The 14,376-nt window shown below is 40.4% G+C and overlaps 1 protein-coding gene across 1 annotated transcript in view; it reads right to left on the bottom strand.

Moving 5' to 3' along the window:
• OTOG (otogelin) overlaps positions 1 to 14,376 on the bottom strand; it is a 172,790-nt gene that overhangs the window by 70,434 nt on the left and 87,980 nt on the right. The window contains exons 24-31 of the mRNA XM_075928087.1: positions 10,486 to 10,593; positions 9,804 to 9,942; positions 7,884 to 8,018; positions 5,435 to 5,581; positions 5,075 to 5,194; positions 4,062 to 4,178; positions 1,797 to 1,953; positions 1,236 to 1,262 (exon numbers count right to left, since the gene is read on the bottom strand). Coding sequence (XP_075784202.1) covers positions 1,236 to 1,262; positions 1,797 to 1,953; positions 4,062 to 4,178; positions 5,075 to 5,194; positions 5,435 to 5,581; positions 7,884 to 8,018; positions 9,804 to 9,942; positions 10,486 to 10,593 — 950 coding nt within the window. The remainder of the gene's footprint in view (positions 1 to 1,235; positions 1,263 to 1,796; positions 1,954 to 4,061; positions 4,179 to 5,074; positions 5,195 to 5,434; positions 5,582 to 7,883; positions 8,019 to 9,803; positions 9,943 to 10,485; positions 10,594 to 14,376) is intronic.

Here is a 14,376-nt window from a genome sequence, read left to right as displayed (position 1 = left end):
GTACTGAGGAACCTCTTATTATATGGAATGGTTAACTTGTATCACAGAAGGAAACAAGTCTGTTTCAAAACTGGGGATTCCATTGAACAAAATTAGCTGTCGCTTGTGTATTTTCCATATATTTTTCTCTCTCTCTTCTTCCCTCGATCTCTTGTTCACATTTTCTTTTATCAATAATACCTTTCAGTGTTTTATAAGAGATATTGCTATTAAACCTATTATCACTTAATAATGTAGTAAACTAGTCCTTTTCTAGCTGTTTTTATGAATAAGCTATAGATGGACCTAAACCAAAATGATGAACATCCCTAAACTTTGGAGTTGAATTCATTTCCACAACACAATAGTTTTCACTGGTTACATTCTTTTAAACCACATAATCAGCTATGATAATATCGTGATTGGCTGGCAAAATTCAATTGGATAAAATATGTCATTAGTTATTTAATGAACACTTACTTATTTATGATCTCCAAAGATTTCCATAGACAGACAGACAGACAGACAGACAGATATATAGATAGATTAGAGTGTGATAGTTTGTGTGTCTATCTGCGAGTCCATCTGTTTAAGAACTCCTCCTAAATGGTAAGAACAAGGGCCACCAAATTTGGTGTGCAGCTTCCTCTTCTTCCAACTTACAGAAAAGCCCTTGGTGACTGGGGAGGAGGCTGGAGGGGAAGGAAGGCTCGTGGTGGCTGACGGAGGGGGTTGGAGGGAGAATGGAGGGGTTGGGGTGAGAGAAAATGTACCTGGTGGCTAGGGAAGGACTGGAGGGAAAAAAGGCTTCTGGCGGCCAAGGGAGTTGTGAGGAGAGAACAGGCACATTTCAGATGGGACACACACACCAGGATCCCACCATCACCCCAACCCTTTCTCTCATACACTCCCCGCCCCCAGCCTCCTGCACCCTCACATCCCCAAGGCCAAACCCTGAGTCCTGCACACACACACACACACACACACCCCACTGCCAGCCCTGTCCTAAAGGACCTGGGCAAAAAAAAATTATATATTGATGAAGTAGGTCTATGTTCAATATGAAGTAGATTCCATGATTACTAGTTCTTGGAAACAATACAGAAAACCTGCAATACAGTAACCTGAACAGTAAAACAATATAGTTTTTGCAACTTCCATTTCTTTTCATGAACCAGGATCCAAATTTCCATTTATACACCACATTAAAATGCTTTCTTGCTTTCTCATCAACTCTTCATTACTGTAGGACTTACCTTTATTGAAATATTCACAGTCATAAGCTAAAAAAATAGAAAGGAAAGAAATGCTTAGCTACGGAAATTTTGCAGATTTGAAATTTAGATTAAAAACAAGTTTTCCTTTAACACACTAATGAAGGAACAAATGAAAGCTGTTCAAACTCAACGCCGGCTAAATTAGATTTTACACAAAATGTTACTCTTTAGCAAAGCATTTATTATAACATTTGAGGGGGAAAGCACTTCACTCTGAGCAGTCATTGCAAACACTTACAGTTATCTGTTTGTGACCTCTAGTGGTCAAGACTCAGATTTACGATTTTTCCTTGACACTGAAATGTGTGTGTACAATCTACAATGTCAAAAACTATCATGTAGCATCCCCATTCTACGAGGCTCCCTATGCAACCTTAGGCTAGCTCACATAACCGCTCTGTGCCTCCATTCTCAGTCAAAATGTGCAAATGTTTCCTTTTTGCCACCCTTTGTGTGATCCTTCGGTTGTTTGTCAGAATAAGATCCAACGTATAGACTGGTAATATGCTGGGCCCACTACTTCATTAAGAAAAAACTTACGACACACTCTGGGGGATCTCCAGTCTACTATGACTCCATGCTGGCAGCATTGATGTGCATACACCGATACACTTGTACAGAAACATTCACAATCACCTCCTTGGTTGCAACCACATGTGTCTGTCAAGCAATTTGAATAAAACCAGGTGACATCAACCTGAAGAATATAAATGTTATTGTAATAATAGTGAATAAGTCACAGACTTTGACAAGTGATCTCAATGCAGACCTATCAGACTTCGACAATTTTCACAAATAATTCTTAAAAATATGACAGGTGTTACACTAAGTGTCTGCCTAAAACATAAAGCATCCTCATATCATGAGAAACTTGTACACCGTTTAGAGGTACAACTGAATTAATCAGTGATGCACAGGAATCAGTTCAGCAATAAGTTGTCTTGAACTATGGGGTGGAGTAACTGTTTCTGCTGTCTTGAACTATGGGATGGGGTAACTGTTTACTTGTAATTTAAACTTTAATTAGCTAAAAAACTAAAAACATTAATTTCTGCAAATTAACCATAAATAAATAAACTTAGCAAGCTTGTTAAGAACCACTGGACACATCATTTAATAAGTAATCAAATGTGGTGCAATTATTTCTCTGTTCTTCGGACAATTTCATAAAAATAATTTTGTGATTTTTCCTCTCTCATAGTAATGAAGTCGTATTGTGTGTGATCAAATGTACAAGAAAAGTCAGTTATTTCCAGTGCTAAGTTTGCCCATTGAAAAATTTTAATGTGCTCTCTGCATAGGTCTACACTTCTGGAATATTTAGAACCCAGTGCAAAACAAAGTTTAATGGACCTAACCGCATGGAGAATGTTACTTTTGCATCATTATATTTGCACTAGCTAAAATTATATTATCACCCCAACCTGGGTCTTAGCTCTTGTCTATGAAAAAAATCATCTTTCTCCCTATGTACCATTAAAACAACTGAGACAAGCAGAAGGCCTCTAAGCATAGGCCAGGGTCATTAATTGTCCCTAGATTTGAATATCTTGGGGCAGGGTGTACTTTTCCACCAGAGCCCAGGCTGTGGACTGTCAGGACAATTTGTAAGGTTCATTTTATTTCTTTTGGCTTTTGCTTGAGGAGATTTATTTAATTGATTCTAGGGTGTAAGTCTTCAGGGTTCACGTCGCTCTGCAACGTGCTGTACTTATTTAAATAGACTCAGAAAACGTGTCTGATAGGTGGCTGTTATTAAATATGTATGTAAATAAAATAATCCAGCAGGTAGCTATACGAGTGCACATGTAATGGGTAGATGGAAGAGAGGATTAGACTCTATGAGCCCCATGTGGCTCCCTTTACTCTTCAGTTTTAAAGGGACTAAAATGAGGTACAGGTTGGACCTTGCTGGTCCGGCACCCTCGGGACCTAACTGGTCCCAAACAAGGGGATTTGCAGGACCAGGGAAGGTCCCTCCCCTCGTGGCCGTGCTGCCACCGGGCTAGGGCTCCAGTCTGCCCCCACTGCTACCTCAGTCCCCCGGGGTTCTCTCTAGCCCCGATACTGCCGGGGCATGGAGCACCATGACCAGAGCTGCGCAACCAGGGCAGAGCTCTGAAGCTGCCTGGCTCTGCAGCTGCGGTGGAGGGATGGAGCTGGACCTCCATGGCCCAGGCCAGAGCCCATGGCTGCCGCTGGAGCTGGGGCTGGAGTTCCCCAGCCGCTGGAGCCATAACACGGCTGGAGCTTAGTGGTTAGATATGAGGCTAGAGCTCTCTGGCCAGAACCAGAAGTCCATGGATGCAGCCAGGCTAGAGCTCCCCGGCTGCTGCGACCAGGAGCTTTGCTGGGGCCAGAACTCCCTATCATGCCGTCCGTTCTTCCCCCACACACGCTGGGCTCCCGGCTGAGTCACTTTACAACACTCCTGCCTTGCCACCAGGCCACCCTCCTCCTGGGCTCTGTGGTTCAGAAACATCCGTGGACCATGTTGGACCAAGGATGTCTCTGGACTAGGGAGTCCCGGTGAAGGGAGGTACAACCTGTACTAGTGAATGAAAGATGCACACTCAAGCCCTCAAGTATAGCTGGTTAGTTGAATGTGTCCAGGTGAACTGGAGATCAGCTGAGAGCATGTGATCATTATGAATGATGTAACTAAGCAAGTACTGATGCATCAGGATCAGAACAGATATGGGTCACATTTTCTCTGTCTCATTAGAAAGGACCAGAATTTAAAGTGGTTTCTTTTTAGTCATAAAACCAGAACTTCACATAATTTTATTTGTCATCACTACTCACCACTGGATGGCAAGCTTCGAACATTTCACTTAATAGTATCCCACATTCCTTCTTGGCAAAGGGCTCTCTAAGAGGGTTCAAGCTGCATGGATTTCGAATGTCAGAGCTGTCAACACACTACACCAGAAAGCAAAATTGTCATCCCCCAGACATGTTTCGCAACCACTGTGTTATCTGAACTTTCAAAACTTAACTTTTTCTTTAAAAAAGACATGTGAGCACAAATCAAATGCACCATTTCTAAAGCACTCACTGTAGGAGTAAAGACGCTTTCAGACTTATTAATAGAGGAAGGTAAATTTGAGAAGAAGAAACAGCCCAGTGTGTAGAAATATTTCACTGGTTCTGAGAGAGAAAAGGGGGGAGCCACAGTTGTACACATTGACTTTGTTGCGGTTGAAGCCTTACTCACATAAGCAGTCCTGTTTGCATGAAAGATTACTCATATAACCAGGCATTGGGTTTTTCCATTATTTAAAAGTTTAATTGTACTTTTGAATAGCAAACTCAGAATTGCATATGTATTTAGTAATGTGTGGTTTCTTTCTGGTAAGCTAAATACTCAACATTAATTAATTTAAAATAAATACGTATATAGATACTGCATATGAAATAGTTAAAATACACAATTTATAATTACAGCTTTGCTATAGTACAAAAGATGGGAATATTTTAGAGTGATGTTCCTCTACATGTTTCTATTACTCTTCGAGCAATACACTGAATTGAAGGAAAAACTGCATTGCATTTAGAATAAATATAAAACAGAATATTACACATCAATCCTCCATGTATTGGTGCATTAGGAAGAAAAAAAATCCCTGTCCTTTTTTTCCTTGTTTCACTTTAATTAATTATTACAACAAGGTCAGTAGACATTGTAAACAAAATAATCCAACAGATAGCATCTGAGCTGGGATTTCAGGAATGGAATTTTTGGTTCCAAAGCTGATGAGCCATGAAGTGTTACACAACAAGTATTTACTAACAAAGCCATTCTTGTTATTAGTTACCTCTACAGCTGACCAGCTACTTCCAAACTCTTGAGGGTTTGTTAACTCAAAATTTTCTGGCGTTCTCATTTCATTTATTGTTTTCAAGTCAAAATTTCCACATAATCCTGTCAGTTCACCCTAAAAAAAGTATATGTATTAGTTAGTGCTATTAACCTTACCCATTATTAAGTTTGCCTGTCATTTCCTATTATAAGCACCTATTTTCAGGTACTTATAATTTTGCCAAACTTCAGTTATTTAATTCTGGCAGCTGTGTTTGATAGATCTTCTAGTCTACTCTCTGAACCGTGGTCAGATAGTTATGTTAGTCTTGCAATATTCTACAAATGACTTTAGGTGAGATGATCCTCTACTTACCTGCCACTGAGGTCCAGTCTGTATGTGAATAGTTGTTCTCTGGTCCCACAGAATGGTGATGTGTTCATTAGGAAAATGGACAAGTGTGAAAAATCCAGCTTTCCATAAATGTATTTTTTGTAGTTTGTCTATATAACTAGATGGACTCTGTTCAAAATAAAATAAGTCATTTTGTAAGTAAAGTCTTTAAAGGGCATCTGCTTGCCAGGATGCAAACTACATCAATAACATGAATGATGGGGATGATTTAAAAAATTAGTCCCAATACTGAGTGCTTATCCCAGAGGACTACATGTACAGAGGATTTTTACCATGATTAATGCTGGATTTGTTGTGGATTACCTGCTTTATATGTTTTTAAGTGTTTGGGGTTTTTTTCTGTACAAACATTTATGACTTTTCACATTTTCAAGTTCAACGTAGTGAGACAAGGGTTTGACTGAACAGAATAAAATGCTGACCAAATGCCATAGAACTGTGATTGTCTGACGCTGGTAGTCTTTTCATCTTCCTCATATTACCACAAGGACAGAAATAGGATTTGGAAATTTAACACTGAAAATTGCACAGACATTTAGTGCATCATAAATTGCAGTCAGTATTTAGTGTGGTCAAAAAGAGCCAGTGCCCAGAAATAAGAGATCTGGGAGTTTGTTGATGGGTCTCAGGCCTATGGGAAAATGGGAGACCTGAAGTCTCCATAGGAGAGTCAAGGAACATTTTGTCCCCTTTGGTGGGGGAGGGTTAGAAGATTCAGCAGAACAAGATGAATCATAGGGGTAGATAATTACAGGCTTTATGACAGGAGCCCTTTAAATCCCACCGTGAATCCACTTAAATGCCCGTCATAGGAAGCTGAGGTAGCTTGCACCAAAAAGGGGCAATAAGTTAGGGTATATCTACACTACCACCCTAGTTCGAACTAGGGTGGATAATGTAGGCAACCGAAGTTGCAAATGAAGCCCGGGATTTGAATTTCCCGGGCTTCATTTGCATCTTGCCGGCGCCGCCATTTTTAAATGTCCGCTAGTTTGGACTCCGTGCCCGCGGCTACACGCGGCACGGACTAGGTAGTTCAGATTAGGCTTCCTATTCCGAACTACCGTTACTCCTCGTTCCACATTCCTCGTTCCACAAGGAGTAACAGTAGTTCGGACTACCTAGTTCGAACTAGGATGGTAGTGTAGACATACCCTTAAATAAGGTTGCAACCTGCCACTTAAAGTCCATCCCTTTTTTAGTTCTCATGCATTTGCATCTCCCAATCAACAGTGTTAATGGCAAAACTTCTACTGATCTAAATGGGGCCAGGATTTCACCCATATATTTTAATGTCAGAAACTAGCATTATAATCTTCAGTCTGACATTCTGCATAACACAGGCCCTAGATTTCACCCAATGATTACAATGAACTAGCATTTTAAAATGATTTACTGTACAGGCAGTCCCCGGGTTACATACAAGATAGGGACTGTAGGTTTGTTCTTAAGTTGAATCTGTATGTAAGTCGGAACTGGCGTCCAGATTCAGCCACTGCTGAAACTGATCAGTTTCAACAGCGGCTGAATCTGGACGCCACTTCTGACTTACATACAGATTCAACTTAAGAACCCCAGGCATCCCCAAGACAGCTGCTGCTGAAACTGATCAGCGGCTGATTCCAGGAAGCTCGGGGCAGGGGTTTCCTGTAGTCAGCCACTGGTCAGTTTCAGCAGCGGCTGACTTGGGGATGCCTGGGGCAGAGCAGCTGGGGTGCTGCTGGGTTGGTCCAGTAGCGCCGCCGCTCCTCGGCGCTACTGGACCAACCCAGCAGCACCCAAGCTGCTCTGCCCCAGGCGTCCTGATTCAGCCGCTGCTGAAACTGACCAGCAGTGGCTGAATCAGGACGCCTGGGGCAGAGCAGCTGGGGTGCTGCCGGGTTGGTCCAGTAGCGCCCAGAGCGGCGCTACGGGACCAACCGGCAGCACCCCAGCTGCTGTACCACAGGCGTCCGGAGCAAAGCCGCGGAGCACGGGGGCAGCGGGACAGCCCAGACGCGCCGTGGCTGTCCTGCTGCCCTCGGGCTCCGCGGCTTTCCTCTGCTTTGCTCCCCGTCTCCCTGGTCTGCAGACCAGGGAGACAGGGAGCAAAGCAGAGGAAAGCCGCAGAGCACGCTGGCAGCGGACAGCCCAGACACGTCTGGGCTGTCCGCTGCCCGTGTGCTCCGCTGCTTTGCTTCCTCTCCCTGGTCTGCTGGAGACCAGGGAGACGGCCCCGTTCGTAACTGCGGATCCGACATAAGTCGGATCCGCGTAACTCGGGGACTGCCTGTATAAGAACATTTGCTGTATAAAAGTTTCAAGCATTTGCAGGTTAATTAGTATAGCTGTTTTAAGTGTATATAAACAAGATGATCCAGTCCAAAATATACATTTTCCCCTTTTTGCAGAGCTAAAAAGTGAAACTTACTGGATTTCCAGTGTCATCATCAAATATTATAAAAGATTTTCCAACGTTAATGGAAAGATACTTTCTGCAAATTATTCCAGTATTAAAGCAGTTTACGTTTTCTGTAATGACTGAAAAACTAGTAACTGAAGTGCTCTGTAGGAAAAAAAATCAAAAACCATATATAAACTGAATCAATAATGTTATAGTTCTGCATGATTTTTTTCTTTAGCAATACCTCAATGTGCTACAAGTCTATATGACCCTAGTCACTCCCGTGTTCACTCCCTACATATGACATCAATAATTGTACAAAATATGCCTTTTACAAAACATATGTCATGCTAATAATATGCTGGTTATTAATATAACTGTAAAATGCACGTGTTAACCTTATATGATTAATTATTAATTCTCTGTATCATGTTACAAAAACATGAAAGTAGCCTACCCTAGATAAACAGGCCTGTCATCCATAAAGGAATATGTTTACCTCAATTTAAATACTATTAGTAAACGAAGCCATGGAGTTAAACCAACAAGGGTTATCTAGAACCTGAACTCAAGATACAGAGAATTAACATAGTTCCTGCACTCTAGAGAGACACAGGAGACTGAATCCCAAGGAGGCTTTCCTGACTTGTAAGGCAAAGGCAATTCCTTTCGTAATATAAGAGAAAGAGAGAGACTCCATATTTGTCCTTCACTCTAAGGAAACCAAGGAACCAAGCAATTTGATCTCTTTGATGGGTCCTGGCTAGCTCAGCCAGTGAAGAACTGGAAGGGAGGCTGTGGGTAAAAGAAACAATCTTGAACAAAGACTGGATTAGGGATGTAAAATTCTGTTTAATTGGGTAACTGGTTGTACATTATGTTTAATCGGTTAACTGATTAAAGGGGAGGTGAGTAAGGGAGTGATGGAGTGCCCCACCACCCCACTGTGGACAAGGGCTGGGGCGGGGGAGCCTGGCCAGGCCCACCACGGACAGGAGCTCCTCCAGCTGTCTGGTCAGAGCAGCCCCTGCATGAGGAAGAGGTGGGCAGGTGGGCCACGCCTGCCACAGACAGAGGCGGATCTGGCAAGCTTGAGCAGCCCCTGTCTGTGGTGGGCCCCCTGGTACCTTTATCTCTTTTTCGTGGTATTACTTAAGCCATGCTCCTTTGTTAATAATCTCATATGATTTAATTATAAGTTAACGGAGCCGCATACGTTCAGTTAAACGAGTGCTTATAATAAGCTGACAAGTTGAAATGTTACACTAATACTTTTTCTGTGAGTTTCTGCGGAGAGATAGTCTGGTCCCTGCAATAGGATTATTTGGGGGCCAATTCAGGGCTGGAAGGGTATTAAGGTCAGCCTGCACAAAGTAACCAATTTGGGCAAAGTCAGGTGGAGGCTTATGAGCTGTTGGTAAGTTGCTGGGGTCAGAGTCCTGGATCAAAGCTGCACAGCCACCCAGGATTACAAATTAGATGTGGACTGAACCCCTTACTGGCCCAAGTGAACCTCAAAACATTCTAACTCTCAAAACATTCTAACTAACAAATAGTACAAGGTTTTAGCATCAACAAAGTTCATACAGTGACAGGTGAAACATCAATATAAGATACAGGTAAGCAAGAAGTAGAATGGAAGAGGAATTATACTCTGATGTCGTAGAAGCCTGGAAAGCCTCAGGCCTTGTCTACTTTCATTTGTTTCCCTAAATATGACTGTAAATTTTGTCTTTTTTTTCTGACTATATATTTTGTTCAACATTGGAAATAATTTTCATTATAATGTTAATCATGCAAATGAAATAACAATGTGATATTACATAAAGTGAAGATTTTTTTTTTAAGTAGCAAAAAAAAATCTTTCCAAGGTTTGCAAATTGCAGACATTCCCCCTATTTATATTTTTATCCAAATTTGGGGAGACTTTAAAGAAAAGATTCTCACCTTAACTAGATGAACCTTACAACCTCCAAAGAAGTCAAATGTGAGTCCATCAAATGTCCTGTAATGCCGATCCCCATAGACTGTACACATTGAAGGACAGGGATGGAAGGTGCATTGAAATGACCCATGCTGGCAAATACTGAAAATGTATGATCAATAATGTAGTACCACATGTAGAAACTGACAAATAAATCATAGTTATTTTACTGATCATTTTTCAAAGTTAGAAATATTAATAAAAAGAAAAATCAGTAAAAAAAACATTTCTACAAAGTGTTAGGAGTGGAGTTAGATTGTGTACTGAAATGTTATATAGAAATGGTATCAATAAAACCCACCCTGAAAAATATTCTGCATGTTGATTTGATACAGTTTGCATTTACATACATTCAACAGTATGTTGAATCTGTAGGATCCATAGTGTATCAGACACTGGCATTTCCTATATTGAACCAGTAGAAAAATATTATCTCTGCTATCAATTTAATACGTTACATAGTATTAAAAATATTTTTGTTAATTTATTTGAACCCAAATGTTAAAATAAAATTACTGAACATGACATACCAGAAAATGGGATGAAAATATACTCCAGAACAGCAAAGCAAAACAGGAAAATAACTAAACATTTATAAGGGAGATTCTAACATGAGATTAAACAGCCAGATAGATTTCTGCTTACCAGGTATAACAGGAAGAAATGACTTTGTCACCTGGGAAGTATTCCTTTCCTTTCCATGAACACGGGCATTCACCTGGCTCAAAGCATGTATCACCATGTTTAACAAGGCTGTCAAAAACATCAAGTATACATCCAATGCAAATATATTTTTTCAGATCACCTATACGTTTATAAATCTTTTCATTGCCCTTTAAATAATTTGTAATTAATTCCACAACATTTTTCTTTTTTAAAAGCAGCAGCAATATTTTAAATCCATTTGAGAACTGAAAATACATTTTATTTTGTTCCTAATACAGGTTGAACCTCTCGAGTCTAGCACTTTCTAATTTCATTTAGCCGGATGTCCACTTATCACGGGTCAAGTTTCCTATAGTCCCATAAAGTTTGTTTACAGCTACCAGTCCTGACTCTCAGTGTTCTGTGCTGTTATTTAGCACTAATTTACCCTAAATGTCTTCTAAGAGCCCAGTAAACAGTGGAAGTGTTGGTAATGCTGCTAGGCAATATTGACCTTCCGTGTTTCGGCAAATTCTCTGGTTCAGCACCAGTCAGGTCCCAAGAGTGCTGGACTAGAAAGTTTCCACCTGAACAAGTTTTTTGCCAGTACTTCACATTTACATTCATAGTTATCTGACTATTTCAGCCTTAATTAAAATTAAACAGTGGAATGGGATATTAAACTCTAACTCTGCAAAGAATAGAGGCATAGATTTTAAAGTCAGGAGGGACCATTAGACCAATGATCTAGAATGACCTACTGTATAACACCAGCCATAAAATTCCATCCAGTTACCTTTGTATTAAGCCCAAATAACTTGTGCTTGACTAAAGCGTATTTTCCAAAAAAGCATCAAATCTTTTTTTGAAGACATCAAGAAATGAAGATTTCACTATATCTTTTGGCAGTTTGTTCCAGTGGTTAAACCACTCACTGTTAAAAAAAATTGCCCCTTACTTCTAATTTGAATTTGTCTGATTTTAACTTTGATCCACTGGTTCTTATGTTTTTTCTGGCAGATTAAAAAGCTTGTGGATACCCAGAATTTTCTCCTCACACATGCTTATGCACTGCAAGTAGCCCCATTTCCTCCAAATAAAAGATAAATGATAAATGAAAAGTTAGAACAGAATAACAATTCTTCAACAACATAATATGAGTGGACATTTTTTCTTGTGCAATTTAATGCACCATTTGATGATGGAAATTTTAAAAAGTCCCAATGGCACATTAATGAAATTTCAGAAATTTCAGTTGCCACTGGCGAGAAACAGATTTACAGAATGAGAAAGTTTTTTAAATGTGAACCCTTCCTACAATTGTAGGAAGTAGACTCTCAGTTGTAAACTTTATGACTCCAGCTTGCATTGATTTCTACTTTTGCACACCCTTATCTCTGTGCAGTCTCTTCTGACCATAAATAAAAAATAGTGGAGAAAAACATGACAATTAAGTAGAAAAGGTGAGATGGATCCCTTGAAAGCCCCATAACATCTAAACTTATCTTTTTTTATTAAAAAAGCACCAAGTTTTGCCATTGACTGCCTTTGGGCAAGAAATAACAGTATTGCTGCCAGGCAGTTGTTGGCTTCTTTAAAAAGCTTATGTAAGTAGTTTTTAAGAATACAAGTTCTCTGCTACAATGTATGCAGAGAATTTCCCTGAGAAAACTCACTAGACTAGTCCAAATTACTCAGAAATGTCATATCTGTTGGTCATTGCAATGTGTGTATGCCAGAGGATCTGAGACAGGGGAGCAGCTCATCACTGACAGTCAGATCCTGGACAAACTGGTTGGTGCCACTATTTTATCTCTGCAGGAACCCAAAGGAAAAATTAATTTATTGCATCAATTGCGTTCATCCCAGCGTTTGTATTAGGATTTTGTAAACTAAGTTCTGTGACTATAACCTAGAGCTCAATGCAATATAATTTAAAATAAAAAACAATAACAATAACTTTACCACTCTGGAGCTCTTTTGCTGGGAACATAAGTAACAGCATCAGGAAAACAAGAAAACAATAAACTGAAAGATTTTATTTTGCTTGAAAGCATTTGAAATGTCCTTTGTAAGTTATACCCATTGCAAGTTTTCTGTCACTTCTTGTACAGTTTAACTACAAGACCACAATTCCCACTGATTTACGGTACAAACTGAATAGGCCACATTCAGAGAGAAAGAACATCACATTGACAAGCTAAGACCAAATGCAAGGTTCATCTCTGTAATATTACACTGGATAAAATAAGTGATAACAGCTCGCTCTCTTGCAAAGCCAGGGAACTAGATTGATTTCAACGATCTAAGAATTCATAACAATATGCAATTTAGATACCTAGAACTTTTCTTTTTCTTTTGAAGTATCAGATGTTATTTTTAACACCTATGTTTAATGTGCAACCCAAAGACCAGTGTGAAGGGTACACTTATTTCTAACTTCAAACTCAACCTGTACTGAATCAAATTCATTGCCACCTTATTAGGTTCCTATGGTTTTGATCAATTTCAATCACATACCTTGCAGATATTTAAATAACATTCATGAGGTGGAGGGGAGAATTATTAGAAGCAAAAATGACATTTTTGAGCGAGTAAAAGGATTAACGGATAAAAGCTTCTTTACTCTCACCAAGCTCAAGTACCTGGGCTTGAGAAGTATAGAATCATCTCCATGGGCTGCACTGGCAAGAGAGTCACATCAAGGTCATTACCACAGTGTTGGGTCTTCTGTAACCTCAGTGCCTAGTGCACTCACTTCTTCTTGCTATGCAAAGCCATATGGCCAGTGATATTCCCTGACCCAACTCATGAACCTGTGAGTGGGGCTTCTCTCACCCCTCTGCAAACTCCTCAGATTTTGTCCTCAGTGCAGAGGCGGTGTCAAGAGGGAAGAAAACTGCAAACACCAATTATTATGAGCATACTCCAAAGACATAAATAAGCTCCTGACTAGCTGACAAGAAAAAGAGATGTACAACTAAACTGATGTGTCCTGTGCTTATTATTGGTATTACTGCAGCATCTAGTGGACCCACTGTAGAGGATACAGTGGCTGGCCTAGTAGAGTTAATTTGTTCCTAGAGCATGTTTATGCAGGCAGAATTATGCTATTGAAACATTAAGGCTACGTCTACACTGGCCCCTTTTCCGGAAGGGGCATGTAAATTTCTCTAGTCGTCGTAGGGAAATCCGCGGGGGATTTAAATATCCCCCGCGGCATTTAAATAAAAATGTCCGCCGCTTTTTTCCGGCTTTTAAGTAGGAATAAGAGCCTCCGGAAAAGGGCATTTTTTCCGGAGGATCGGGGCCACTCTAGACGCTCTTTTCCGGCTTTTTTAAAAGCCGGAAAAAAGCGGCAGACATTTTTATTTAAATGCCGCGGGGGATATTTAAATCCCCCGCGGATTTCCCTACGACGACTAGAGAAATTTACATGCCCCTTCCGGAAAAGGGGCCAGTGTAGACGTAGCCTAAGTGTCATGGCACTTTAGTCAACTTTTATTTATTCACTGACAGCATTGCCAAATGTCAGGCATCTTGCACAACACATTCCATTTGAAATCTGTAATAGGGGGAGACTCAGTTCTTGTCTGCCTCTTAGCCATTGGGTGTAGTACCAGAGTCCTTTTTTGCTTGTGGCACTCCCTGAGGGTTGGAAGCTAACCGTGGTAGGTTTTCAGTGGCTTGGCCCTCTGATCAAGTCATGAAGTCCAAATGAACCCAGGGTATCAAAGAATCCAAAAACTAACAGTATGTTTGCCTGCACTAAGGTCTTCAGCCCTGCACTAAGGTCTTCAGTCTATAATTAATCCAAAAATGAATCATCCTTTTCTTTTGTGAATGTGTGTAAATGTAGATATGCCAGATGGAATATTCTTGGTTTGTGTC

This window comes from Pelodiscus sinensis, chromosome 4 (genome assembly GCF_049634645.1).
Source record: "Pelodiscus sinensis isolate JC-2024 chromosome 4, ASM4963464v1, whole genome shotgun sequence".
Taxonomy (NCBI): domain Eukaryota; kingdom Metazoa; phylum Chordata; order Testudines; family Trionychidae; genus Pelodiscus; species Pelodiscus sinensis.
Note: the sequence above shows the minus strand (reverse complement) of the source record. Positions and strands in the feature narration are given on the sequence as shown.